The 27,912-nt window shown below is 39.0% G+C and overlaps 1 protein-coding gene across 1 annotated transcript in view; it reads left to right on the top strand.

Annotated features, from left to right (window-relative positions):
- Positions 1-265: 265 nt before the first annotated feature.
- The window catches only part of CUL3 (cullin 3), a 56,096-nt gene continuing 28,449 nt past the window's right edge, over positions 266-27,912 (top strand). Inside the window, exons 1-3 of the mRNA XM_069023932.1 lie at positions 266-715; positions 19,080-19,277; positions 26,610-26,723. Of these exons, the coding sequence (XP_068880033.1) occupies positions 650-715; positions 19,080-19,277; positions 26,610-26,723 (378 nt within the window). The 5' untranslated portion in view covers positions 266-649. The remainder of the gene's footprint in view (positions 716-19,079; positions 19,278-26,609; positions 26,724-27,912) is intronic.

The following is a 27,912-nucleotide window of genomic DNA, read 5'->3' as shown; positions in this document are numbered from 1 at the left end:
CACCGCCGGAGCTGGAAACTCTCCCGGGCACCCGCAACCCTGCCGCCCGGCCAGCCCTCACGGGACGCACGGCCCGCCCGCCTTGGCCCCGCCCCCCTCGCGCGGCTCTGCTTTCCGCCAATCAGCGGCGCCCTCCCCGCCCGCGCGTCTTCCCCGCCCTCCACTCCCCGCCCGCCGCGGCGGTGACGGCCCGCCGGAGACGGGACATCTCGCGAGAGTGGCGGAAGCCTCGCGAGAGCGGTGAGGCCCCCCTCCGCCCCCGCCCCCGGCCCTCCCGCCGCCCCCGCCCCACCGCGGCCGGATCCGAGTGTGCCGGGCGGTGGGAGGGGAGGGAAGGAAGGGAAGGAGAGCAAGGGAAGGAAGAGAAGGGAAGGGGGGGCGCCCGGCCCTGCGCAGTGAGTGATGTTTGTCCGCCATCGCGGCGGAGGCTGAAGGAAGCGCCGCCAGCGGAGCGAGGGGCCCGCGCCGCCGCCTCTCCTGCCTGGCCCGGCCCGGTCGGCCCGGCCCCCGAGCCCTCCGCGCCCCCCGGGGGCCGCACTCGCAGCGAAGGTCGCCAGCGGCCTCCCCCGGCCGCGTTCCGGGGTCTGCCGCCCCGCCGCGCGTCCCCCGGCTCTGCCGCCCCGCGCCGGAGGCGCCGCCGGGCCCGAAGATGTCGAACCTGAGCAAGGGGACGGGCAGCCGGAAGGACACCAAGATGCGGATCCGCGCCTTCCCCGTGAGTACCGGGCCTGGGCCGGGCCGAGCGGCCTCCGCAGGCCCCGGCGCCCTGTGGGCCGCGGTGTGCGCCGGGGCCGCGGGGCGCGGGCAGGGGCGGCCGCGGGTGCCAGCGGGGCGGGGGGAGCTGTCAGCCGGTCTCGGGCACCCCCTGCGCCGTGCGGGGCGGGGGAGCGTGCGGGAGCTGCTCCTTAGGGAAGCGGTGCTCTGTGCTGCACGGCGAGTGGGAGGCGGAGGAAGTGGTCCCCGCGATTATCGCCTCCCTCATCAGTCAAACAAATCAATTATGAAGATCCGCGCACGGCACTGGGGAGGGGGGCAGTGGGGGCTGATTTCTTTGTTTTCAAGGAAAAGGCCTCAAAGAGAGAGCCGAAGCTTATGCGCCTTCATTAACAAAATTAGTTAGCCCCGGAAGGTGTGGGGGGGGAGTGTTTATTTATGTCTTCTGCAGAGTTTCCTCTTGCTGAATTTCTCTCTCCGCTCCGTAGAAGAGGCTATGAGTAGTATGATTATAAAATGTAGGTGGCACAATGCCAGCTGTTCAGGAGGTGTTACTATAAACATGTAGGCATAGGTAACTTTGCTGCAGGTTCGATAGAGTCGTGAGCGTGCCTTCCCTTTGAGTTACAGAAGGGAAGGAGCCACATTACTAATTTAAAGTGCCATAACGCTGCTGTGTTTTGACAGTCGGTTCAATTAAAGCTTACAACAGAATAACAACTACAGCACGAGTAATGGCGTTGGGGAACGAGAGGAATAGGAAAGGTTCAGTCTGCCGGAGGATGACCAGGGAAGAGTGTGTGTGTGTTCAGCGGTGTATATGTTAAAGAGAAGATACTTAGTTGAGTCTCTGGCTTTTAAGGCTTAGCGTTGGCTTTTAGGGTTTACTGTTAACTTTTCGATGCTACGTCTGATCCCAGTAGGCGGTGGTGTAGAACTAATGTGCTGTGCCTTTATAGAGGAACTGGACATACCTGTTTACCTCATTTCACTGGCAAGGCATATATCAATATATTTGCTTCATCCAATCTCTTACTGATGAAATTAGAAGGTTCTTTATATTCTGAGCAGACAACTTTACAGCAGTCTGGGTTATACTGTTTTACTCTTTCCTCTACTTTTAATCATTGACAGTTGCATTTAGTGGTAAAAACAAAAAGAAAAATGTGGACTATGAAATTAGGGATTTTAGCTGATGATAGGTTTTTTCATCTCCAGATTTCATTTATTTCTTTAAAAAGCCTTTTTTGAGTATCAGTATTGGATTATAGAAATAAAGGAGAAGACTTGCTGCAATGTGGCCACGGTTTTACTAACAAGTAGTAGGAAAACCTGTACAAAAATAAGCCATGACAAAAGCAATGTGCATGTTTTGTAACAAACTGCACCAAAGATAGCAGTCTTTTAATTTGATAAACAGATTCATGTGTTCCAACTGTGAACATGTAGCTATGGGTCAGACAATAAAGGCAGACTTAACAATGGGATAAACTTAAGTTTGTATTTTTCACCTCTTCTGTATGTGAAATTTGTTTTTCGGGGGGTGAGAAATGCTCTAATGGAGCCCTGTTCTTACGTAAAGTTAAATATTGTCAAGTTTTTTTAAAACTATTTTAACTAGTATTGTCTTTCCTTTCAGTTGCTTAAAGAATATCTAGGTTAAAATGTGAAAAACAAAGTGTCTTCTCCCTAAAATAACTCAGTAAGTCGCAAGTCATCAAGGCCTACAACTGTTTGGGGACATCTGTTGATAATAACTTTCCAGGTGTTCCCTCATAGGTTTTTTTTTTTTACCTAAGACATTTTGTTGACAATCCTGTTGATAAAGTGTTTATAGAAAAGAAGCATGTACTTTGTTGAGAGGTTAGGAGGAGTTACCCTTTCTTAATTGCAGAAGTCAGCAGCTGTAGTTGATGTAAAAATCTGAACACACATTTTGTGTAGGCCTAAGTGGTTGTAAAGCTTGGTTCAGGAAATAACTTGGTGCTAGTGACTGCAGTAGCATTATTTGTGTCATTTTTGTGGGGGGTAGAGTCTATATTTAGAAAATGTAGTACTCATGCAGCAGCTATGGATCCTCACTCTTTTGTCCCAAATGTGGTGATTCTGCTCTTCAGCTTTCAATTAAGAGTGCTTCCAGAGGTGATTTTGTAGGCTGCTTCAATTTGTCTTCTTATTGATCATGTTTCCTCAGGAGGTCTTCCTGTTTTAGATTAGTTTGCTTCTTGCATGGAGGTAGCTATTTACTATTACATTAGGCTAGAAATAGCCAAATTGGAGTGGTTGTGTTCCTGGAGCATAGCAATATTAACATAACTTCCTCCAAGTAGGTTCTGTTTTTTTAATATTTTACATTTTTATAATGCATTTCATACTTCTGTTATTATGTGTTGTAATAGCTAAAGGAAGGGAGAAATAGTAATTTGCCAAGCATCGATTAAGACTGCCTTTTCTACCTTAAGAAAAATTTAGTAGAAATGGACCAAAACACTGGACAAGCACCAATCTTCTACCTGGAGATCTTAATGCTTAGGAATTTGTTTTATTCTAGATTTCTTTTTTATTATTCTTGTAATTGGTGCCAGATTATCTATCATCCCAAGTATCCATTAAGATTTGCTAGCTCCTGGTATGTGCTGTGATGGACTTTTTCGTACCTCAATGGCAATGACATGGGGTACACTGTTTTGCTGAAGTGAGTTGTACAGTAATCAAAAGTAACTGAGGAAAATGGCTTTCTGTATGTTTAACCAGTTTTTCTTTTCACAATAGTAAAAAAGTATTTCTTTTCCTCATTTATAAACTGCCTTACTAAAAAGAACTTTCTTGTGTTCTCTTGTTCATCGTGACTTAAAGATAAACTTTGCATCAGAAGTAGTCCAGATGAGGATACATTCTCCGAGGCTTCAGACTTGAGCATCTTTCAGACCTGGGAAGAATAATAGAAATAAATTTCTAAGAGAGTTTGTTGTATATTCAGGAAAGCAAACTCATGAGGTTAAGCTTGTGCAGTTATCCTTATGTACCACCCTAGAAGACTTCCAGTGTGCTACTTTCAGTATTCTGGTACTTTTAACACCTCCATAAAATATAGCTCTTCCATATTTATGTAAGGTCTATCCAGAGAGCATTCAGGGTGATGTTAAAGCCAGAGATGGAGCAGTGGAAGAGAGCTTTTGAGAAACAGAAGGTTCCTTTTTCTTAAGCAATCTTCAAACTTTGTTGTTTCAAATTCATACACACTGCAACAGATATGAATATGGATGCTAAAAATAACCTAATTTCAGAAATGTCAAGTAATTGTCCATGATGTAAGTTGACTGTAGTTAGTAAGTTGGGCTTTTTAAATTATTTGGAAGAGTGCAGTAGTCTACTGAATACATGTGCATCATATGAAAATGCAGGTTTGATACAACTACAGAACGTGAATTAATTGCACCTCTTTTGAAGAAGTGTTGGGGGTTGTTTCTTTCCCTGGTTTAAAGGTGCTCTCAAATTGGTTCTCACTCCTTAACTCTGAGTGAGCCCATTACTGCTGGCTACAGGAATACTTTCAAAGCTCTCAAACAAATTTGCAGCAAATCTGATTTTAAGATGCTTTAGTTCATCTGTGAAAAGTGGTGCCAAAAATGGTAGATTTGCACTTAAAACTTTTGCAGAGATGTGATTTCTGTAAGGGAGATCTAGAATGTATAAATTATGTTTCCTGCAAGTATATTTGAGCTGTTTTGCTGTGACTGGCTAGCCAGTGGAAAACTGTAGCCTTAAATGTGTTTTGATGGAAAAGTTATACCTAATAAAAAAAATGCACCTTTCTTACAGAAATAAACAGATTGTGAGAATTCACAAAGCATTTGGGGAATTAATTTTCAAAATTCAAAAACAAGTAACATTAAGCATTGTTGAATGAACTTTTTTGCAAGAGCTCATTCTTCTCTCAATGCGGGTGTCACCATAAGATTGAACAGATCTTTCTGAAAACCAGCATGACCCAGTGTAGGTTATTGGGTTTGATCATTACAGTTGGAGGGGGTTTTTTGAATGCTTTCCATAATTTTCCTTTCCTGCAGAGGTGTCTTTCTTCTCTACAGCAGTGCTACAAAGTAATGTTTTGCCAGTTCTCAGAACTATTTTGGTGGATCAGTGTTACATAGTTATATTATGAATTCTTCACAGCATTTAGGAGGTTCCACACCTGCACTTGCAATATAGAACAAGTCTTAAAAAAATATATAAGCTTCACTGACTAATTTTATTTGAAATACTAGTGCCTAAGAAAATTCTCATTTTGTTCAATCTTCTGCAGAAAGACAGACAGCCTTTTGTTTCTTTCAGCTGTTTATCAATTGATGTTACTTCTTCCTCAAGGAACGTTATATAAACTCAGAAGTAAATAACTCCAGCTCTTCCATGAGAAAATATTAAGACTCATCTTTTCACTGCCAGCACTCCTTTCTCCTCGCTCTAACAGCCACTTGTTCTAAGTTTTGTGTAGGCAGAAGGCTTTTTTTTTCAAGGAGCACCAACTGCTTCTGTGGTTTGAGTCTTGGGGAATTGATGATGCAAATTGAGATGAAGTTTGTTAAATTTATACTTCAGCCTGCAATGTGTAGATCTATCAGATCCAGAAGTTGGTGTAAATTTTGTCCATCTTGAGCATCTTAGAGCAGATAACCCCAACAAAAAATACTGAAGTGTGGTTAAATTTTGAAGCATTCAGGTTATGTAAGCAGTATGTGAGGATCTGCTGCACTTATAACCCTCGGAGCCTGAGTGTTGGGGAGAGCATGGGGAGGCATGGAAGGTGGGAAAAGAGTGGAATTGGGGGGTGGTTTACTGCAGGTTTTTTCATCTCTGACTAAAATAATGTGAACATACCATGTGCTGCAAGATCACCTGGTTAACTCCATGTTTTACATGCTTGGCTTGTGAATCTTGATTACTTTATATTCTCAGACATTTACGAGAGCATCTTAGCTTAACCAATGTAGCATTTGCAGTCGTAAGTTCATATTCACAACTGAAATTTTGGTAGGCTTAAAAACTAGAAACAAAACAGACCAAAAAACTAAAACACTGTTTGTCTTATTCAAAGGAAGTTTTTTTGTTGCAAATTAAGAAAAATAAGGAAATACTTGCTATTTACTGGACGTGTAATCTTATGAAGTCCTTCTAGTTTTCACATTATTTTTTTCTTTAATGAAGTGCTGTGAGCAAACTGAATGTCCTAATAATATATTTAGAATTTTTAAGAGGTGACAGCACTCATTCCAGGGTAGTCTAAGTAGTTAGTTGTGTTTTTTTATTTGGTTGGTTTTTTTGTAACACAACGTACATATTATCTTTTAGTTTTTGCCTAACCTAATCTTGTTAGCATTCCTCAGTTCTGTAGACGCTCAGGTTTCAGTTGCAAATTTTCTTGTTTTTCCTTGCTAAATTGGTCTTAAATTCTGAGCAATCATCATTAGAGTTTTGAGCCAGTGCCTCTGCATGGCACTGGAAGGAGCAGTGCCATTGATGAATCTTGCTGTATTTGAAATTTGCTTGATTTTGCACAGGATGACAAGGCTAAAGCTAAAGTGTTCTGTTAGGATTTTTATACTGGCTAATTCAATCTGAGCTTTTTCAAATGGCTTCATTAGGTGTCTCCATCCCTTCACTTGACTTGTATAGTAATGCACAGGAATTTTACTTGTATAATAATAAGCAGGAATTACTAGTTTTCCCTGGTAGTGGTAGGTAAAAGAACTTTATGAGAGTGGCTATAAAACTGATGAAGAATTTTTGATATTCTGCATGAATAATTGTAATGGTAGTATGAAACATAAAAATAGGCTTTTTTCTATAAAAGAGTAAAATTTTTCAAAATGTTCATTTTAATCTATTCTGGACAGTTATATACAGCATAAGTGACCTCATTTTTCAGAATTTCAAACAGGTATTCTGAAGTCTTAGGCTTTGATCTGTAGGGCAGATGGTCTGAGTGCAGGTGCTTTTAAATTTTCATCACCACCACTGATGTGCAGTGTCAGTGTCTCTGTATGTGGTGAAAACATTTTGTGATAGACTGGAACAGATTTTTCTTAAGATAGTTTGATTGAGTCCATTCATAAAACACAGTGATTGTGTTACAGTCTAAAATAGGTTCTTGACCTTGTACATATGTTCACTGGATGTTATCTTTGATTTCTAGTAGCCGTACAAGTGGAAAACTAGCTCTTGAGAAGTAAGGTCATGCTTTTCATTCTGAGTCAGGTTTTGTGGAAACACAGAGCAGGAAAGTAGCATTGTAGAAAACTCCAGTACGGCCGAGCATACTTTTAATCTCATGATTATTTTATTTTTCTGAAGGTCAGCTAAAGCTGGTAGAATTCTTTAATTACTGATGTTTCTTTTCTGGGGGTACAAGTACTGGCATCTCAGCATAAGTAAATACTGTTAGATGGCTTAACAAAAGAACTTCCGTATTGACTTTTTTGACATTTTACCTGAGTACTGCAAGGAGGACAACACTGTAATAAACATTTATGTTTGGATGGTGTTTGCAGTGGAGTGGCCTCAATTCTTTAATTAGCTGTGTATAAAATCAGTGCTTGAGAGCTGAAGCTGTCTTGCTTGTAGTTTAAGTAAGGTATATTACTATGCAAAATGTGAGCAGATAACTTGCTTTATTGGTTTATGGTTATGAATGAGGTGCATTTGTGGAAATGCCAATTTTTGTTTAATGCTAATGAGAATAAATATAAACTAATGCAATAACTTACATTATACATGTGAATGATATAAAATTAGACAAGCTTATGTAATAAATTCATAACATTAATTTCCTAGACTACATGTGGTCTGAGCGTAGGGTGTGCATGTCTGTTTCTCTACATTTTGTATGTGAAGAATCACTGTTAAAATAAACAGTTTACTTCCACACTACTTTTGTTTTTAAACTGTTGATAGCATCTGAGTGGACCTATTAGTTTATATTATATACATGAATTTAATTTTCTGTATACCTGTGAATTTTTTTCTCTTGCAATCATTTCAGTGTTAGTCTTAAGTCTTCCAGGCACTGCTGATCTGTGCATCTGATCATGGTGTATGCACCGTGTGGTACAGAAATTCCCCGGAGAGAGGTTATTGCCAGGACACAGGGGTATTGATTATCTGTAAATTTGTAAGAGATTTATTAATTGTATCTTCCTTCTCCTACCTGAAGTAATCTGAGGGGGAAAAAAGAATCATCCTGTATTGGCCTCTGTTCACCATCAAATTTTGTCTTTCAATTCCTATGCAAGTTCTCAAATTGTTCTGCTGCTGTTATTATGGAGGAGTAGTTATCATCAAGCCCCCAAAACCTCTCAAGGTCCTTCAGCTCCACCATCTCCCTTTCTTCCTTCATCTCCCTCATCGTTCATTGTGTTCCTTGTTTTAAAAGGATTACAGGAAATGTGTCTACAATCTGTATGAGCTGGTGTGTATTTCACAGATTTCCTCTTTAAATAGTGTTGATTTTTGAACAATTGTAAAATACTGAGCAACTTGTAGGTTAATTGAAAAAAAAAAACCAGAAACAATTCTTGTGGGATTTGCCTTCAGTGTTGAGTAGGCGAGGAATGGGCTATTTGTGGTTCAGGGAAGCTTTCTGGATTCAGGTCATCAAAGCTGGAAAGTTAATGAACTAATAGATTTTTTCACTTGTATAAATGATACCTCTGAGGAGACTTGGTGCCTCCACAGAAAGTATGGATGTGCAGACCAGCATTGCTTTCCTTTGACACTTCTTAACTGGGATTGAGGCATGCAGCATCTCTGTTACTTTTTTAAGGTTATTATAATGTTAATATTGTACAAGTCATCAGTACAAAAGATGTGCCAAAAAAACCTAATTAATTTAATCCCTTATTAAATTAAGACTTTTTATTTCTGCTTTATAGTGTTTGTTGGGTGATGGTCTTAAAACTAAATCGACACATGATCACATACTGAATCAAAGTTTTAATCTATTTTGGCTAGGTTAAAAACAGTATTTCTATTAGTTTAGGGTTAGGAATGATCTGGGGTATAAAGGTGCTGCTTCTGCTGACAGTGACCTGTTGTCAAGACAATCTGCTGCACATTACCTGCAATGCTGAGGTCCCACACTGCTGTAAAAGGAAGTGAAGAGAGTCAGGGACCTAAATCCCATTGAAATTTGAGATTTCCAGCGATCTTCAGTCTTTGCTAGCAAATCTTGTTAGGTTATACGTAAGCAAACAACTTCCCTTTTTGCTCTTAAGTCTTAGTAAATTGGAAGTAACTCCAGTGGAAGAGGAATGAGCCACCTTACTTCTCCTGCAGTGTAAGAGCCTGCACATGGCTTCTTATCTCGAATAAGCTGCTTTGAGGAAATTTGCAGGCAAGTATACTTTGTGTAGTTTGCTCAAAGTCACACAGTTCTCAGGTTTTGAAAAGCTTGTCCTTGGCTCTTACAAGCTTTAATTGCAGTGCAATGCTAAATTACTTGAATGAAATTTTTAGGATTTGGCCCTGTTTGTAAACGGGAAAAGGCATGCCCAGTAACGTATAAAACTTTGTGCCACTGTTTGCACTGTCTTATCATTTCACCTTTGCCAAGAGCCTATTTGACAGCCACAGACACACAGCTGAGCTGTACCTGTCCCTCCCCACACTTTTTAGACCTCCAGAGTCCTACTGACATGTGAGAGAGATGATTCACTCCCAGAAATCCAGCTTTTCTTTGTTCCATATTCTGTTGTTCTAATTAGGTTCAGATATTTTGTTTTAACACCAACTTTGTTAAACATAGAAACAAAGCTATTGTATTTCTTTCAGGAACATATTTCCTCCTGTTACACAAGCCTTTTTATTTTTTTTCTGTAGCTTTAATTTGAGGAAAGTTGTTTTAGGATTACTACTTCTAAAGTGAGTCAAGAGGACTCTGAACTTCTCATTAGTCTTCAAAATATTGATTATAATTTTTATTCTTTTGGGTAGGACAGAGGAAGTAGACAGATCTTTCCTGTCAAATCCTTACATTTCTTCCTCTGTTTCATTCAGAATGGGTTTTTCTTGAGTTAAGCAATCCTGACGCAATACACTTTTTTTCCCCACATTATTTGCACCATAGGTGACAGTACATCTACTAAAATGAGTCAAAAACTTACTTCAGGTCTGAAAATGCTTCTGTTAATTTGCAAAGCTAAAAGTGAAAGATCAGAGTTTGTGAACTGTGAACTTAAATCTGGACTTCAGCTCTGAGTTTCCAAAGAAGTAAGAGTATAGACAGTATACAGCAGTATATAGTATATATACAGCAGTATAGACAGTTCTTCTTTACCCTTGTTAGTGTGAAGTGCTCTTGGGAAATCAGTCGTTTCATTGCAGGTGTTTTATAGTCCTCCTCCATTTTCAGGTGCTGTAGTAATGAGCACTGTAGAAATATCACTGAATGTTTTTGAAAGAGCCTTGGTTCATAATACAGACAATGTCACTCTTTTGGCTGTATAAGCACTTCCATTCTATATCAGCGTCAACTATCTTTTGAGCTAGAATTTCCTAGATTTAGCCTCTTATCAGTTCAGTTCTTCTAGAAGCTTGAACAAAACCAATTAATTGTTTTCTTTTAAATAGAACTTTTTTAAAAACAAGTTTCATAATGTGATGTCAGGTGGGCAGAAGCTTGCATCGTGGTAGGGGAGATTTACTCATTTACAGCTAATGCCTTTTGATATTTGAAAGGCATTTAGATTTGTCTGCACATGCTGGGGAAAAAGAAAAGATGTTATGAAAACTTGGATTTCTGTATTTTAATTAAACACTATTCTGCTATCCTCTTTGGGCAAAGCATGCAACTGTAGAATAAAGTCTTTAGTGTAAATAGTAGCATCTTAGAAAGTTTATGTTGAAAAGAACTTAATTTTGCTGTGTTTTCTTTGCTTTTCCTCAGTATCCAGTCCTGTTGGAGGACAACATCCATTAATCCTTGCTGAATTAAGCATATGTTTATTTCAAGCATTGGGTCTTGTGGGAAGTAAGTAGAAGGCAGATGAGTGTGGAAAAGACAGAGTTAAGCTTTGTGTGAGTGATCACAGATGAAGATGGTACCAACTTTGATTATCAGTTGGTTAAGTTTTTACTTAACCAACTGATGCAGTTTTTATAGAGAACCTTGAAGACTGCTCTGGGTGAATCCATATATACCAGTAAGTGGATGAAAAATGAGATTGGTGAGCCAGCATTCATTTTTCATTGGCCCACTCAGACAAGTAATATTCTGCTTTTGTCTGTATTAATGAGAGTTCTTTTTATCTGTATTAATAGAGTGATTGAAGGTGCATTTTGTAAGTTGAACATCATAAATTGCAAAGTGAACTCATAAGTTGACTTTTGGGGAGTATAACATAGTTTGTAGTTTCTCATTAGTATGGGATAGTGTTGGGAAAGTATGTAAAGGTCTGTAAGAGGAAAGTTGTCTCTGTTCACAGAACCACTACCGTGTAACTTTGTGTTTCAGTTTGTTTGCCTCTTCAGAGTGTCTCTGTTTTTTGCATTTTTTAAAAGAAATGAAACAAAAGCTTTATTTATCTTTTGCCTTGTGTTTATCTGGTAAGTGATGGCTGCTCAAATTTACAAAGTTCATAGTCTTAGTTCAGATGAAGCAGGTGTTTGGGAAGAGTCGTTTTTCTAATTTTTTCCCCCTTTCCTTCAGCATTTTATGTTCCATAGATTTGCAGGACTAAAGGAAGGGCAAAAATTTGGGAAAAACAAACTGTGTTAAAGGAAAGTTGAAATCTAGAGTAAGAGAGCTATGTTGGCAGTTCAAGATTAGTCTCATTCTTCTGAATTGGTTCCTAAAATACGAAAGATAAATGAGTATCTGATCCTTAATTTTGTTCAATTGCCTAAACATGTCAAAACTGTTGCTGCAGTATTACATTTTCTATTAAAGACTTGTTTTAAACTTTTCATATAGGCTGTTAAATGTTGCTGTAGTGCAGTGAAACTCCTGTTAGGCCTAGCTACTATGCAGGCAAATGTTAGATTTTGAGAGAAGAAACAAATCTATTTCCCTGGGATTTACTATTAAAGGAAGTTCTTGGAGCGTATTACATTTTGCTGTAAAGCTTAAAACCAAGCAGCCAACCCCCTTTCCTCTTCAAGCTTCTACCCCAAAGTAGCACTTTTTTCGTGAAGAGACTAGCATGCTCTGAGACACTGCCTTGGAGGTAAACCAAAGCTGTCAATCATTGTGTGGGAGGTGGCTTCTTCTCTTAAGGAGCAATCACTTTTAGGCTACTTAACCCATCTAGCCCGTGCTGGCAGAACAGCTTTTCAGTGCTGCCGAACCCATTCAGGCAAAGTGGAGAAGGAAGGGGTTTTGCCTGAAGCTCTTGGATGTTTCAGTTGAGGAGGACTCCTCTTTGATTTAATTGCATGTTCTGCTTGTTTCTGCTGAGTAAAGCCTGGGAAGGAGAGGTGGGGTATCGCAGTTCCTGCATTTTTATTACTGATTAAGTATTGTCATGGAGCCCTGCCTGCAGAGGCTCAAGCCTTTCTGAGGGTGAGACTAGAGTTGATTCTTCCCTTGGCCTTTAGAGGATTTCACTCAGCACTGGTTATTCAGCTCATTTTCTGAGCCTGGAATGGAACATGGTGCAGGCTGTGAATCTTCCCTGCAGGAGGAATCTGGAGAAGTTTATTGTAGGATTTGTCCACCCAAACAAGGGCAATGCTTGAATATCAATGGAAGAGTGAAGAACAAAACACAGATATTAAAAATTGTGTCAGTATTTAATCTTGTAAATGACAACTGGCAGATGTCATAAGCAAGCTATAGGCATTGATTCCTCCCACCACACACACCCTCTGAGGGAGTATAATAGTGTAATGGGCATTTCCTGACACTCCTTAGGAGATGTGGATAATACTCTATTGTCATCTTTGATTGTTGCTAAAGGTCACCTAGGAGCAAAAGGTGTCCTACTTATTAGGACAGTTTTGGTAGCACATTTCTATGATTTCCCTGTGACTCTTGACAGGTGTCCTAAGATTAATAGCCCAGATTCAGGAGAAGAGCAGTGAGACAGGGTGCCCCTTACTTTCTTCATGCTCCTTCTCTTAGCTTCCAGTCATGTTTTTGGTGTGTCACATCAACCTGTTCAGATAACACTGTTGAGGAACTTTGTGCAATTTTGTGTGTGGTGGTTTTGGTTGTTCAGAGATCAGTTGATTTTTTTTTTTTTTGTGGGAGAGTGTGTGTAGCCCATGCATCCTCTTCCAGATACACTCATCATTGCATAGTGAGGAAAACTTCAGAACTCAGAAAAGTGTGGATATTGAGCTCTCCATTTGACATTAATAGGAGTATATTTTATCTATTCTGTAGTTGAAAAAAAAATGTAGTTCCATATGCCATTTTCCAGAGATATTCTTGGAGCAAATGCTAGACAATATATCTCTGTCATTGTAAATTCTTGTCTTTTAAATTAACAATATTCAAAGGATTTATAAAAATTCAAATAGTGATTAGGTTCTGAGGCAGGAAGTGTGCTGCTCTTGCCCTTCTCTGGGTGACCTCAGCCAAACTTCATCCAGAATGAGGGATAAAGGCTAAGGATACTGAGTTATTGTGTAACAGACTACTTAATACCATCTTGATGAATATCCTGTCTTGCAGTGGAAGGGAAGACTGTTGGTGACAATCTCCTTTGCCTCTTGAACTGCACCCTGTGGTGGCAGTTTTAGATGACAGCTGTCAGACCCTTGTTTTTTCTGCTGAGGGATAGGAAATGGGGGAGTGAGAATAGGTTGCAATTATTAGGTGCAAGTGTTACTCCCAGCACTGCTAACTAACTTTAATTGTTGGTATCCACTCACTTCCTTCAAGGTAGAGAACATAAACACTTGTATTCTATAATTTCAGTTGGTTCTTGTCCCAGTGCTCTGTGGTATTAGACCTGTGAAGGATGTCATGGAAAGGAATGAGGCAGATGTTGCTTTCTTTGAAAACTTTGAGAAGCCTTGTTCTGCAGTAATCACTTTCAGATTGACGTGTTTCACCTGCTAATGTGTAGAATCGTGATAAACACTCTGCAGCTATGCAGTAGAAAAACTGAGTAGTAGTGTTTGCAACCTTTTTGACAGTAAAAATGTCCTGCAAGTGTGTTGACAATCTGTTAAAACTTCTGAGATTTAACAATAGCTGTTTGGTCTGAGATCTTTGTGGGAACTTTATAGAACTTTTCTAGAAATTTCTTCTGCAAGGATGAGAAGCTGTGTCTGGTCACTAGTCTTGAGAGTACTGGTTTGTGTGTCGCTGTTGCTGGTGGATACTCCTACTGACACTCTGTAGGACGTTTATTTACCTCTTTTTCACTTCTTTTTTAACCACCTCTTGTTAAGAAAACTAAATAGCTACTTTAATCTGGTGTAAACGATCAAGAGTTCAGCAGGCTCTTAGCAGCTTACTCCTGTAATTTTTCCTTGCAATTCACAGCATTTCAAGCATGGTTATATAAGAGGAGCAAGCTCTGTAGTGTTAAGGGCAAAATGGTGACAAGATAAAAAAACTGACAAGAATGTGGAATGAAGTTGTGTTCAGAGGAAACTGTTGTAAAAGTTAAAGTAAATAGAATGGAAATTATACCCCAAAGCATTTATTTCTCTGTAAAGTAATATGGATTTCAAGCAGCAGGTATGTTGGATGTTCCTGCATCTCGGAGTTTTAGTGTTGTTTTTTGACTGTAGTTGGTGTAAGCTAGGGAACAAATGCCAGGTTCTACTGGTGACCACAAGTATTTTGTTGCTCACCTTTGTTATCCTACAATGCATTTCCATTGGAAGACTGGTACAGGCAGTTTGAAAAGATCATGTTTACTCAGGAAGCCTTGGTTTTCCGGCTTCCTCAGCCTACAGCTGTAATGTGTATCACCCGATCACCCACTGGTTGAGGTTGGAAGGCACTTCATGAGGTCATGGTGTCCTCCCCGCTACTCAAGCAGGGTCACCTAGAACTGGTTGCTCAGGACTGTATCCAGATGACTTTGGAATATCTCCAAGAATGGAGACTCTGCAGCCTCCCTGGGCAACCTGTGCCAGTACTTGGTCACCCACTCAACAACAAAGTTCTCATGATGTTCATGAGGAATCTCCTGTGTTTGTGCCCGTTGTATCTGGTCCTGTCACTGGGCACCACTGCACAGGCTTGCTCCCTTTCCAGTACACCCTTCCTTTGGATTTTACATACACTGGTTTGATCCCTGCAGGGTTGCTCTAGAGGCTGACTCCAGAGGGTCATTTGTGGCCCTTCACTGGACTGTCTCCAGTATGTTCACATCTCTCTTATACTGGGGAACCCAGAATTGGGCACAGTGCTCTACATGTGTCTTTTCAGTGCTGAGTAGAGCACAGTGCTGAGCAGTGCCAGCTCTTGGCCTGCTGGCAACTCTTCCAAATGCAGCCTAGGATACCATTAATCTTCCTTGCCTCGAGGGCCCATTGGTTTGTCATCAACTTGATGTCCACCAAGAGCCTCGGGTTCTTTTCTGCCAAATCTGCTCTCCAGCCATTTGGCCCCAGCAGGCATTAATGCATGGGGTTGTTCCTTCCCCCTAGGAATGGGATGTTGCACTTCCCTTTGAACTACATGACTAGAAGGGGGCGGATAACATTTTGTATAAAGTTACATGTTAATCAGAAAACAATCAGAATTGCTGTTTGCTTGTTCTGATTGAATGCTGGCAGGTTACTCAGAAGAGGTGGTGCCTGTGAGTTTCTAGGAGGGAGAGGCTGAGAAGTCTCTTCAGGACTGTTACCAGCTTTACCTGCTTTACAGGTGATAATGGCAATAGATTGCTGACAGTGTTTATTTGACTTGATTTTAATATGGTAGACAAACATTGTTAAAGGAAGGGGCTTGAGTGTCTCTGATCCTGCACTGTGGAATAAAGGACCTTTTGAGTCCTTTGCAGTCTCTTTTTTGTGAAATGATTGCACTTTCATGTACACTGACATTTTAGTCTAATTTCCTCAAGATGTACTTGTGCTACACTCTGAGTTCAGATGTTTGTGCTCGAGTTGCATCTTTTGAATCATTAGCATTTGGGCAGCAGTGTGTGGAAGTTTTCCAACCAGCGGCTTCTTATAAACAGCTCTCTCTCCTGCCAATAACAGACTTGGTCGCTTTCCCATTCCCCAAGAAAGGTAATGTTCAGATAAGCGCGAGTACATTAACACATTTCCTCTGCTTGGATACTGGCTTCTTAACTATCTTGGTGAATCTGGGTGTAGACACTACTGAAATTACTGGGATTTTCCTTCTGAAGGCCTTTCCAAACCTGTGTGGTTTTTTCAAAGACCAGCAGAAGCAGCAGTCTGGGTTCTGCTTAAATCTGCAAGAATACAAGACACAAGCAAGGCAACTGTGTTCTAGCTGTGGATTTCCCTTATAAAATATAACCATTAGAAGAAATCTGGGAATGAACACGGGAAAACATCGGGGCTCTGATCTTGTATTTGTGGAAGTGGATCACTTACAGACTTTGTTGCTAGGGATCTAGAGAGTTGCATAAATCTTCACTGTTGGGTCAGACTGGGGGATTAGGATCGCAGTTCTGTTTTCAGAGATGCTTTTGTAGAGAATTATGAAAAAAGTGTTCCAGCAGCATCAAAAACTTACTGGTTGTTTGTTTGGATTTTAAATCTGCCTACAAGCCTGATTTAAGGAATGAGAATGAAAAGAGATAAACCTAAGAGTTAAATAATCCAAGAATAGATTTAGTCATTGCAATTCTTGCATGCCCTTGAGAATACAGGAAGACCTCTTCTGCTGAAATGCTAAACAACTTTTCAGCATCAAAGAGGAAATAATACATTTTTGCTCAAACTTTACTGCAGTGACTTACTGCCAAGTAGAATGGAATTATTTAAAGTATTAGGAGTCTTTGCTTTGTTAGAAAACACTGCTGCAAACAAGTTAGTTATGCTAGATCTTTTTGGAAGGCAGTGCTCTTCTAACTTGATACCCTAGAACTTGAGCAAACCTGTTCCCATACCACCTCACAGATGTTAATCTGAGTCAGAAGCAGAATAGGAAGCTGCATTGAAAAGCAGAGTTTTTAATGCTTAATCCTAAAAGGTAATAAGATAATTTTATAATACTTTTTCATATATTTCTGCATATTTACCCTATGGAGATGTGTACTCCTTAAAATTACCTTCTGTGGATCTTTCTTGTGCTTTCAGAGTAGATCGTGGTGTGTCAATTTTTAAGTGGCAAAGAGCTCTGTTTTCTTGTTTGTATTCAGGGACTTGTGAGCAAATAATGTTGCAATCATTCCTTTATCTTTTTAATAGCATTTGGATTAAGAATACAATAATTAAACAGTTTACTTTTAGCTTTTTGCTGAATGGATCTGAATTATCAGATGTGCTGCTTTATCTCTGTATGTAACATATAGATATGTTCACTGTGACCAACCCAGAAACAGGACCACTGTAAAACCTCTGCAAACTAGTGCACAGTGATTTGCCTGGTTTTTACAGATCATACCTTTTCTTAGAATACAGTGTGCAATTAAATTGCAGTTGAGATAAAAAGGTTGTGTTGGCTGAGAGTTTTTTGATTAGCAAGGGGAGTCTCTGCTTTGTTTGAAAACAAAACCTTGGTTTTTTGAAAGGAAAGCTGAAAAGCTTTTACTTGGATTGCTGTCTGCAACTCTAAATGGTTGCCTTCATTATCAGTACTTGTAAAATTGCTGGTTCAGGAAGGCTGTAGAAAATAACTTCCCTGAAGAAGCACCACTGTAGCAAATGCAAATTAAAACCAAAATTACTGACCTTTTAATGCTGTGCATAGCAGAATGAGGAAGAACTGTGGAGGGACCTGTGACATTCCATCCACCATTCCTCTGTTACTTTGAGGCTTGGCTTTTAGGAGATAGGGAGCTAAAATTTTTTCAACGTGTTTGTGATTTTATTTTGGTTTTGCTTTTTGATATGTAATGACACATCTTAAGTTTGGGGTGCATAGAGTTTAGTAGTCAAGCGGATCTGGTATCAGAGGAGTGCAAAAAGTAGCCATAGGATTATTTTTATAATAAAAAGCCTTGTTTTTAACCAAAACTCCAAAAGATGAGCAGGATAGAAGATGGTGTGTCTTGTTTTGATTTTATTCAGAAGCCCATTCCCTTCCAAGGAAGTGAATGGCTTATCTTTATTGTGAGTTGTATTATTATTTATCATGCCTAGAAAACTTGATATGATATTTTGAAAACAGATGTTAAAATATACTTGGAATGAAAAAAATTCTGCTAAATAATTGTGTTTGATTACAAATGCAGTCAATCTAGTCTTCGTATCTTTCCCCTGTTCACTTAGTGTGTTTTGGTGGAAGGAGGAGAGGTAGATTAGAGCTGGTCATGATTTTCCTCTATAATGTCACACCATTATTCTTTATTCTTTTAATACTTTCAGTTCCTATTTTCAAGGCTACTTTGACAGTATTGATAGACTCTGGGATATTTTCACTTCTCATAGTAATTCTGGCAATAGCAGCTTTTCCCCCTTCTCTCTTCAGCTGTTTTCTTTAGCTATAAAATGATAAATCAGTTCCTGATTCTGTATAAACTAAACCAAACTTAGCTTTAAACATTGCTTTTTAAAGTGCTTCAGTTTAAAAGTGTTTGGTTTTTTTTTTTTTCATTTGGGTGATGAAACTTGGCTGAATCACAGACTTTAAGCAATACTGAAATCTGATTTATTTTTTTTTGCTACACTTACTTGCAGTCCCAGATACTGCTTTATCTATAAAACATCATATACTGAAGCACCTTTGCATTGGTAAAGCAGTGCTGTGAAATGATTCACACTAAGTACTAGATCAAGTTTGCTGTTGTATTGAGACTATTTCTTGTAAGAGTTTCTCTCCTGAATCCTTCTTTTTTCTTTCTTTCCATGTATTTACTGAAGTTTACAGCATTTGAATAACAGATTAAGCAGTACAGATTATGAGGTGCCAAATAATGTATTAATATGGAATGAGAGTTAACTATCTATCAGTGTTACCACTGTGGAAGAAGAGTAGGGAAGAGACTCATGTCCACGATTACCTGCCTTTCCACCTGCAAAGGCTCTGGAGTTGGATTCTGGGGATTTCTAGCTCTGAAATGAAAAACCATTAAACTTTTACAAATTACAATTTTTATAAATACTCCTTGAAATCTGTACTAGTTTCATAAATACTGTTTTTCTTTTAATAAAGTTTGGGAAATCTTGTGATAATGGAATCAACAAGATGGGGCAGAGCAATTACCTCATTATCTATATTCTTTTTTTCTTGTTCTAAACAGTAATGTAATGTTTTATTTTTACAGATGACTATGGATGAGAAATATGTGAACAGCATTTGGGATCTTCTGAAAAATGCAATCCAAGAGATTCAGCGTAAGAACAATAGTGGTCTCAGTTTTGAAGAGCTGTATAGAAATGCTTATACGATGGTGTTGCATAAACATGGTGAGAAACTCTACACTGGACTAAGAGAAGTGGTCACTGAGCATCTAATAAACAAGGTTTGTCCATTTATGAATTAAAATAGAAGTGTTTTATATGGAAGAATTCTGAACAGTTACTTAAATGACAGAAAATCTAACTTTACTATGTTACCTTGTGTTGCAGTTGTGTAGCTTCTGTCAAAAATGGTAGCATGGAGCTAACATCAAGCTCCAATGATTTCATGTTCCAGGTACTGTTTGTTATAAGTTACTGATGGAAGGCAGACCATAGGAAGCACTTGAAAATGTGTAACAGGAAACAACTTTTTTTGAAGAAAAACTGTTAAGACCTGATAATTTTTTTTTTAAGATTTGTGGCATTTTTGGTGGCATTTTGTGACTTTCTTAGGCAAATTTTGTGTTGATTGCCAGTCAGTTTTTTCATCTGTGGAACAAAATAAATACTAATGTAACAGCTTGTTTGTTATGGGCTAATGAACTAATTCACAAGTTAATGAGACAGTTGTGCTGGGATTATGCTATTTGAAGAGGCGGTAGGCACTGTTCAAAACCAGCAGCTCAGCAATAGCAAAAGTCGTGAGTAACTCACACTCTGCCGTGGCAGCCTTTGCAAAACCATGTAAGTCAAGTCAAAATGACATGCAGAAACTTTCTGTTTCTGAAGATGTATCATCTGAGAAAAGGAATCGTCAGGTCTTGTGTTAAACTATGGAATCACCTCTTTAGTCTTTGAGAGAAGATTAGAATTGATTAATAAATATGTAAGTGGCAAAAGTTAACACTCGCTTTTTAGGACTCCAGATAATATTTAGTGGCAATAGGATTCTAAGCCTATCGGAGATGCCTGCCTTACTCCTCATGGAAACATCCATAGCAGGGAGATACGTGTCCACTTTGACCCCATATACTGGCTGTGGGTTCAGATGGAGTATCCGAGTTTTTGTCCTGTTTTTACAAGATCTGAGAAGGAAAGTCAGAGACCATCATGTGTCTTGGATGATTACTTCTGGCTGAATTACAGAGAATGGACAGGAGATTTACGGCTAAATAAAGCAGGGTGCTTGGGGACGTTTTTGTGCATTCCAACCGGAGTTACTGCTGTGGCAGAGAAATGTGTTATTTCTTTTCTACAATCTTAGTTTTCAAAGGTGTGGTCCAGACAAGTACAGTGTGAAACTGCTTTGAATGTGGGGCTTTTTCACTGTTTGTGCCAGAGGAGACATCCTCTATGAAGTATGAAGTGGCTAAATAATTTGCAGTTCTTTTCTATAATTGTAGCACATCTGTGACTCTCAAACACTTCTGGTTTCATTATCTGTGCATTCATAATCTGTACTATTCATATAAAATGTGGTGAATGGCTGAGGCTTTTTGTGCATTGTTCTTGTATGTGCCTATGCACTTAATAATCATGACACTAAACTTTTTATTATTCCTAGGCTTTAGTTTATCCCGGTTTAATTTGAGGGGTGTTTTTTATCTTTGTTCCTATGTATTCTGCAACTTATCTTAGTTCCCAGCTATTTTGTATATTTAAAATTACGCATTTGCAGAATTAATTATTCTGAAGTGCTGATTGTGGCAGGCTGACAAAAGAGCAGAAGATTCTGAGTTTGTACTTTCAGTGCAGAGGCTGAGGGGACTTGCACAGATAGCAGTGTAGAGAAGTGCCTTTCTGATACTTAATATTCCTGTATCTGATGCTTTAAAAAAATCTTCTCTATCTCATGATCTAGTATTCTGGTCTTTAATATGATTAATCAAATTATATTCATATGTGTGGGTAACATAAAAATAGATGACCAAAGCTTTTTGAAAGTCTGAGTTTTAATAGTTAATTGCTGTAGAGTTAAAGAGGCTGAGTTATTCTGATGATGCCAGCCTATAAATTAAATAATCCAAGGAAAAGACTGAAAAAAATGTGACTTACGCCAAAAATTTCTGAACAATAACAAAAACTTACATAGAATCATGTTTATCCCTTTTGAATGTTTGCTTCGACGCATTATGTTGAGGCACTTACAGATGGAAGTATGGGAAAAAAAGTGCATTAGAATAGGATCAGTTCTATAATGACATCTTATGTTTGTGCCATTAGTACTTGTTGTAAGATAGATAAAAAAGAAGTTTTGTTTAACCTCACATTTTTTCATAGAAGTTTTAGAAAAATCTTTTATGTTCGCTGTCTCTTTCCAAGAGCAATTCTCTGGTAAATTTTAAGTAGCTAATGAACAATAAATGCTCTCATCACAAGTCTTCATAAGACTTCTATTCAGAGAATCAGTGATGGATGCTGGAATTTAGAAGAGGGGAATTTTGCCAACTGAAATGTTGTTCATTAAATTTCATAACTTTTATAAAAATGGAAGTGTTCTCAGATGAATAGATTTTACTGAAGAACTATATTCAGTTCAGGGAGCACTGCTGAGGAGCCAACCCCAAATTTGAAATTGCATTAATCATTGAGCCATAATTGTCATTTGCTGCCCACATCTCCATGTTATCTTTTTAGAAAAAAATCTGTGTTCCTGTGGTATTCCAGTCATGCTGGTTAATTTACAATAGATGAAGAGACTAGGTAGAGGCAGTGTGTATGTTCAGTTGTTTTTACAAGTAGTTTTAAAGCTTGGAAAGCACAAGCCTTCATTTTTGGCTAGGCACGGTTAAGAATTGTATTTGTGCTTTATGCTTATTTAATTTCCAGGTGAAAGTTGTGCTTATTCAGCGTTTTAATTAATAACCAAACACTAATGAGAAAAGTATTTAACTTCTCAACAAGAAAACATTATACAGTGCACTGTCTTTACAGCTTGTTTAATTGTAAATGAAATAATAGGTGCGAATATGATCAAGACAAGATGATGCAAGTGAGGTACTATCAAGTATGCTTGGTTTTAGACTTGCAGACCCCAATGGTTTGTAGTTCCAAATCACCAGGTTCTGGCTGTGTGATGACGGCACTAGTGAGCCAGGTACTCTGCATCACTGAGAGAAGTCAGCTGTCTTGAACTATCTTGTTTTTACTGTGGGGTAAGAACATGCTAAAACTTGTCCTTACCTGTGTATTGACATCATTATTTTTAAGTATAGTACATGTAGAGCTATTTAAAAATACTGTTGAATTTTGAAAGTATTGAAACTTTTCATCTTAATTCAAGTATTTAATTCCTGTGCATTTGGTACTTCACAGATTTCTCCCTTTCTTGCCCATTGACAATCTTGTAGTTTGATGTGGATGGTCTTCCTTCACACTTCTCAAGCCTAGTCTTATTACTTCACACAAATGTTAAGTGTTTTTAAAACACACAGAGCTTAGTTTACAGCTCTCTAAACCATTGGATGATAAGCAACATCATTTGTGTTACAGTAAAAAAAGAAGTTGAAGTTAAAAAGTTTACAGGATATTTTTAATGTTCCTTTTATGCATAAATCAGTGAGGTCCAATGAGGTGCAGCCCAGAGTCCTGAGGGGAATTGGCTGATGTAGCTGACAAGCCACTCCATGATATTTGAGAAGTCATGGCAGTCAGGTGAAGCTCCAGGTGACTGGAAAAGGGGAAACATTGTACCCGTCTTTCAAAACTGTAGAGAGGAGGAACCTGGGAGCTACAGCCTGTCAGCCTCACCTCTGTGTCTGGGAGGATCATGGAACAGATCCCCCTAGGAGCTATGGTAAGGTACATGGATGACGGAGGTGATTTGCACAGTTTCACTAAGGGCAAGTCTTGCCTGGCCAACACAGTGGCCTTCTATGAAGAGTGACCACATAAGTGAATTACAGATGTCATTTCTCTAGAGGTCCGTAAAGCTTTTGACATGGCCCCCTAAAACCTTCTTCTGTCTAAATTGGAAAGAGAGAGATTCAATGAGTGGAGTTAAATGGATAAGAAGTTGGTTGGGTGGTTGCACCTGTTGGCTGTGGTCAATGGCTCAGAGTCCCGATGGCCATCAGTCCCTCAGGGGTCTGTCTAGTACCTGCTATTTCAGAATAACAGTAGACGTAGGCATGTGAGAACACATTTGGCCAGGAGGGCACAGAGCTGGTCATGGTGGCAGTGTTCAGTGCAGAAGGAATGCTGTGGGGTGCTTGTGCAGGTATAGGCTGAAAGAAGTGTGTCTGCTCTGGGACTTAAAAAGTTATGTCTGGGATTCTTTGCAAGCTTTAAAATTTGCTCTTACTGTTGCAGAGAAAAGGAAGAGATGAGAGTCATCTCCATCAGGGAGTTTGAAATTATTTCCATAACATCAATGAAATAGGGAGGAATGACATGAGAAGTTGTGTAGGAGGCAAATTACCTACTGAGCATTAGAGTGTACTGTGAGCCTGACTGACAATGTATGAAGTGTTATCTGCCTTTATATTCTCTTAATGATGTTTTCAGATGATCTTGAGCAAGTCTGCTATTATATGGAGGGCAAAAGGATGTGAGGGAATTGCTCAAAAGTACGTAACAGTGCAGAATCCTCAGTATTCTTCAGTATTTGTTTTTTCCTTTCAGCAGTAGGATAGCAGCTGCAGGGATGAACAGACATTTCTGGTAGTCAATCCATTAACCTACTTGGGACTCCTAAGGTTTTAGAATATTATCTTTTAGACTACTTGGATTTTTCTAAAAGAAACTATGGTAAAAGTTCTGAGAGCTTGAGGCCTTAGTTCAGAAAGTGCTGTTCTGTACTGCTGCTCCCCTCAGGAGGTTATAGCTGTCTTTACAGTAGTGGAAATTACATAATTGAACTATTTGTGCTGCTGCATCAGGCCAGGCACTGTAAGAAAGAAATAGTAGGCCATAAGTCTTCTTTATGTACACTTAATAAAGAGTTATTTAAAGGTATTGAAAGCTTATGCCAACAAGCTACTCTTATTTGGGGGGAGGGTTGTGTATTTCCTGAAGAGCTGTATCCAGTATAAAATACAGTTGAGCCTGAAGTTATACACAAGATTTCATCCTTGCCCCAACTGTAAGAAGACCTTACATATATTATCAAGTTGCTAATTTATTTTCAAGTGAATCTGTAAATGGACAGTCCTATTTAAGCTGGCTTTCCCTTCAATTTACTTTGTAACTGCAAATATTGTCACAGAAATCACTACCATCTCAGCTCATTGAAAGTAATATTCTGCTGATAAAAATCTTTGAGACTGAAATTTTCTAAGGCTTTGGCAGAGTAGCAGCTGTGTCTCTTCTCTTGTTCAAAGAGTGTGGGCATACGCATTTTTTTACTTCAGATCATTTATTCTACCAAGGTTGTGTGACTCTGCACCTTTGCATGGCTAAGATGTTTTGTGCATTATAGCAGTTTCCCTGTAGTATTGCTGAATTAATGGCCCATACAAGGAATGTGTTGAACACTTGTTAAGTAGAAAGTTGTTGTAAGCAATAATTTGCTTGGCAATAGTTTGGTTGGCTTTTGTAGCAGCTGAAGGAAAGCTTTCCAAACCTCTCTGCAGTTTAAAATAAACCTAGAAGATGTCATTGAGAAGTTTCACAGGGAAACTCTGAGGGTAGTTCTGTTGTACAGCACCCATTCTTGAATTTCAATCCCATTTCCAGAAATCCACGTGGCATACCATATGGAGCAGAAGTGCCACTATTGCAGATCATGCTGGTGTCTGCTTGGAAGCAGGTTGTCACTGCTACCTCGTGGCAAGTATCCACTCCTTTTGTTACCAGTTGGTGTGTGACTTGGCACTGGCTAGCCCAGCAGGATTAGTGTGATGGATGTGGGATGTGTGCAATTATAAAGCACACTGCCTCTGCATTGTTAAAATAAAGGGTATCATAAAATTGATCAATAACTACCCTTGGTTATTTGTGCTTATAATCTAATCATGCTTTGGTAAATTTTATCAGTGTGGATGAGCTACCAAATAATGTTTCCAATGTTTTTCCAAACTGACCAAAGAAATGAAAGCAACCATGTCATGTTTGTTTCTCTTGTTCTGGGAGATTCTGCATATTCTTCACAAGTATGTCTGCTGAAGTTTTTAATGCATATTTGTTTTGGCTAAAAACTATGGAGATTGGGTGACAACAGAGCACACATTTGGGAGACAAGAGGGTAAATGATGATCGTGATCAGAAAGAATGAGGCAGCTAAGCAGTGCTTATGACTGCATATTATGTTTTCCAAAAGCAAGAAAGAGAGGCCTTGCTCAGGTCTGCAGAGTAGGTGTTTGAAGATGTAATAAAGCTTTGAACAACCTAGGCATACTTCTATTGCCTGGATGCAGTAACAAGGTGAATATTACTGGGATAAGTTTCCAGAGCTTCTTGAGACCATTGTGTTGGATGATGTGCCATGCTCTGTCTCTAGTTGGCTCATCTAAGTTTGTGAGTGTATCTAGTAGTGTAGCAGACAGAATTGTTACCCTGGTTTGGCCTAATAACTTCATAAAACTGAAATGACAGAATGAGGCCTGTGGTTGAAGAGGTGGTTGCATGAGATGTTGGTGCAGCTTGTGGCTGCTTGGCATGTGTGTTTTGTTTCCCTCTATGATCCTCTGTACTGAAATTTACGCTATCAGCCAAGTATCCATGCAAATCTATAAATGTGAATATTCTGTTTGGTTACAACAGCAGGCAGAATATATTTTGCATGTTATGTCTAAAGTCAATTCCCACATTTTGTTAACTCTGATACAATTTTTTTACATTCTCTTTGACATTAGTTTCATGTTTGAGCCCTGCAGTGTATGCCTACTGTGAAAATCAAAATATGAAACTGGATGGGTTTTTTTTATTAGTAGGGAAAGTAGTGGCAGAGAGGCATGAAGTCTGAAGTTGAGGAGACAGATCAACTTGCAGATTGAAAATAGATTCAAAAAAAACAAAGATGAATTTCTTTTTTCTATGAATTCTTGGTGGTATTAATGTAAGAGTCTGGTCTTCACAAAGCAGTTGGTTCCTTGCAGAACTGTTGTTTGCTATATCTTTATGCTATCTCAGCTTGTCTCTCTAAATGTCATTATGGCCCATTTTCCACCTGTACTTGTTCCTGTTTGTCGCATTTACCGCTGCTACCCAGTGTTCTGAAATTACTTGTGATAGTAAAATTACCAGCAATTGAAACACTACAACACAGGAAATAAAAGCTTTGAGGAGTTGTCAAAGACTATTTTTAACATTTGAGATTTCAGGAATTCCTTTGAAATTTAAAACCCGTGTTTATTTTGTTTCTCTTGTTTTTAGCATGATTTTTCTTACTTATTTTTCCACAGAAGGGAAATAAGAGGTAGGGATAGTCAGCACCCAGGAAAAGCAAGAGCTTTTTCGCACAATTCACATCCACAGAGGAGCAAGAATTTTTGTGCTGAAGCTAAGTTTAAGATTTAAATGCTCCAGGAGAAGCTGACTTGAGTTTATATCAATGCATTTTTTTTTTCCTTCAGGTGCGAGAAGATGTGTTAAACTCCTTGAATAACAACTTTCTACAAACACTAAACCAAGCGTGGAATGATCATCAAACAGCAATGGTGATGATTAGAGACATTCTGATGTATATGGTGGGTATTCTGTTATTTCACACATTTAACAGTGTAGTAAATTTAGTCTTTGACAAATCCAAGCAAATAAACTAGAGGGGTGAAAACCAAGGCATGCTTACCAGTCTTTTTCCAAAGACTGCTCTCTGTCTCTTGTTTAGAATTTTTTGTGTGCATGCAAGACTGCTGCAGGCATTTGAAAAATTGTAATTGGATTCATCTTTTAGGTTATCTCATTATCACTTGAAAAATTGATCTAAAAAATAGTTGAACTTTGCAGTTCTTACAAAATAAGCTAGTCAGAGCCATTCTGGCAGATTTTAGGTGTTAGTTCAGCTCGTGGTGTTTTCTTACTGTGGAAAGTAAAGCCTCCTGAAACTTCCAGTGTAGTTGTTCTTTAAGCTTTAGGATTTGAAGGGGATAACTTGGGTACAGTGTGTGTCCTTGAATGTTAAATTCTGGTTGGATCCTTTGCTGTTCATGAAGAACTTGTGCAGAAGATTAAGCAATGTACATAGAATGTGATCTTTGGCTGCATGCTCACAATTTCTTACCTGTAGCCAATGGAAAAGGCTTTTTTTTTTAAGAGAGAGGGCCTGACATTTTTGTGTCTGGATTGTTATGCTTTAGATAGTTTGTATGTATTAAAATTCCCATAATGCTGGGGGTGTTCTAGGATGCAGGAGAATACTTTTGCTTAGCTTCTAGACAAAGATTTTGACTTCAATAGGAAGTGTTGAGATGCTGTGTTTTTTGTGTAAATTTTTTTCCCTCCAAAATATCATCCTGAATATAATAATTGATTCAGTACTTGACAGTGAAGGACAGACAATAATGGACTTTTTTGGTCCAAAAAGCAGATTGATTGGAATTGTACTCTATTTGCCGAACAACTGGAGTTAAGATCTTGCCTTACTGCTGTTAAAGATCTCATGCTGTGACATTGACCACGTTTGTATTCGCTGTGAAGTCCTCTTTGGTCAATAAGCTAGTACAAGTTAAATAATTTAGAGTAATTACAGAATCACAAACATAATTTTTTTTAATGGATTTACTGGCCTTCATGTTGGGGGAGTTGGTTTGTTTTATTTCAGTAGGTAAAAGACCACATATCAAAAAACAGAGTGCTGGATAAAATGCCTTCAGTGACACTGAATGATTTGTGTGTCTTATCATGCCAAAAGGCAGATGGACAGATTATTTTGAAGAT

The sequence above is a fragment of the Aphelocoma coerulescens genome, chromosome 9 (genome assembly GCF_041296385.1).
Source record: "Aphelocoma coerulescens isolate FSJ_1873_10779 chromosome 9, UR_Acoe_1.0, whole genome shotgun sequence".
Taxonomy (NCBI): Eukaryota; Metazoa; Chordata; class Aves; order Passeriformes; family Corvidae; genus Aphelocoma; species Aphelocoma coerulescens.
This window is presented reverse-complemented; position numbering and strand designations above follow the sequence as displayed.